Source organism: Nicotiana tabacum, chromosome 23 (assembly GCF_000715075.1).
Source record: "Nicotiana tabacum cultivar K326 chromosome 23, ASM71507v2, whole genome shotgun sequence".
In the NCBI taxonomy this organism is placed as follows: domain Eukaryota; kingdom Viridiplantae; phylum Streptophyta; class Magnoliopsida; order Solanales; family Solanaceae; genus Nicotiana; species Nicotiana tabacum.
Genome location: NC_134102.1, coordinates 145,401,112 through 145,403,056, shown reverse-complemented (window position 1 = coordinate 145,403,056; position 1,945 = coordinate 145,401,112). Strand labels below are relative to the sequence as shown.

Genomic DNA, 1,945 nt, shown 5'->3' with positions numbered 1-1,945 from the left:
TGTTGTTGAGAGGGTTGAAGTTGTGCAGGAGATTCCAGTGTGCTTGCATATTATGAAAGAGGACAAGAGGTAGAGCTGGGGCTAATGGATTGATAATGTTGGTCAGCCACATGTGATTTATGTAATTCCCCATTGCTAGGGCTATTCATTCGGAGATTAGTTATGCTAGGAAGTTTGGATTTTGTAGAACAATCCATACTTCCTAACTATTGATGATCATCGAGAAAAAGGCTGCATGTCCTTATAGCCCCTGTTCTATCCAAGTTTGTGGGTCTTGACAGTGGTGGATCCAGGGTTTTAAGGTCGTGGGTGCTCACTTTATTTTAATATAAAGGTGCAAACAACCATATAGTATAAGTACAAATTATTCGAATGGGGCCGTGAAAAAAGTTAATGAGAAAAATACTATTACTATTGTCATTACCAAAAATGACTTCTAGTCATAACTCACAACTGTGCTCGACGACTTTTCATATGTTGAAAACGATGAATAATAGCATCATTGCTGATATTTGCAAATATTTTACGCTCTACATAGCAAATTAAACAATTATTTAAAAATTCATCACCGATGTTGTTATGAAGTTCATTTTTGATGTAGTTCATGGATGAGAAAGCTCGTTCCATATAAGTTGTAGCAACAAGAAGAATGGGAGTTAACTTGATAAGCAAATAAGCAAGCAGCCAAGTTTGATGCAGATCTGACTTAACCAACACTTTAGCAAGGTCACTAATTCCTTCATACCAAAAAACTTTTTGTCAATACCACGGGCATAAACTATAAAACTATCAAGCTGACAACTGAGATCTCGAAGCTTGATGCTATCAAACTCATTCGGATAATATTCAACCAACCTCATTAACCTGTTCTTATCAAAATTACCAAATGAATTAACTGGATTTAAACTAGCCATATCGTGGAGTAAGTCAGTACTTACAACATTAAAGCGACGGTTAAGCTCTTTAAAATGCAAATCTATAACACCATAAAAATGTTCAACAAGTAAATGATGAGAATATGTAACATCAAGAGCTCTACGCTTCGACTTCCCAGGAAAGTAGAGAGTATCCATCTTTGGAATCATTATATCATGTTTATCACAGAAAGAAGAGACATCTTTCATCAAAGATTCAAATTCACTATTCCTCATCATTTGTAATCGTTGCTTTGTAAGAGCAAGGACTCCCATAGCATTGACAATATCTTGATCTATCCTTTGTAATGCACAACTCAACTCATCTGTCATTATTAGAACTTTTAACATCAAGTGTATAAAAACAAAATCAAATTCCTTAATCTTACCTATAAGACTTTCAGCAACAATTCTATCGACATAGTTTGGACACTCACGTGCAGTAAATTCAACAACATAAATAATTGATGGAAATAGGACAATAAGGTTATCCAATGTTTTATAATGAGAACCCCAACGAGTATCACCTGCTCGTTGAAGCCCACGTTTCTTGATTTACCTCGTCCAGTAAGCATTTCACCTGATTTGAGCAACTCCTCTAACTTTTCAACTTGATGTTCTCGAAGCAAATCCCTGCTCTTAAAAGATGCTCCAACAATATTTAAGACATTAACAACTATACAAAAAAAGTTATCTACATCTGAATGCTTCTTTGCAAGAGCCATAAGTGTTAATTGTAATTAGTGAGCAAAATAGTGAATGCAATATGCTGATGGAGACTCATTCATAATCAAAGTCTTAATACCATTTAGCTCTCCCTGCATGTTACTAGACCCATCATAACCTTGCCCACGTATTTGCGTTGGACTTATTGAGTGATCAGAAAGAAAGGAGCAGATTGCCTTTTTTAATGACATAGTTGATGTATTACTAACATGAACAATACCAACAAATCTCTCTATTACTTCGCCTTCCTTGTTAACATATCTCAAAACAAGTGCCATTTGCTCCTTGTGTGATATATCTTTTGA

The 1,945-nt window shown here is 35.3% G+C and overlaps 1 protein-coding gene across 1 annotated transcript; it reads right to left on the bottom strand.

Moving 5' to 3' along the window:
* Positions 1–447: 447 nt before the first annotated feature.
* LOC142177418 (uncharacterized) lies at positions 448–1,639 on the bottom strand. Its single transcript, XM_075245908.1, has 3 exons — positions 1,474–1,639; positions 746–1,240; positions 448–530 (listed from the first exon to the last, which is right to left on the bottom strand). The coding sequence occupies exons 1-3, from the start codon at positions 1,637–1,639 to the stop codon at positions 448–450; spliced, it is 744 nt and encodes a 247-aa protein (XP_075102009.1).
* Between the last annotated feature and the right edge of the window lie 306 nt (positions 1,640–1,945).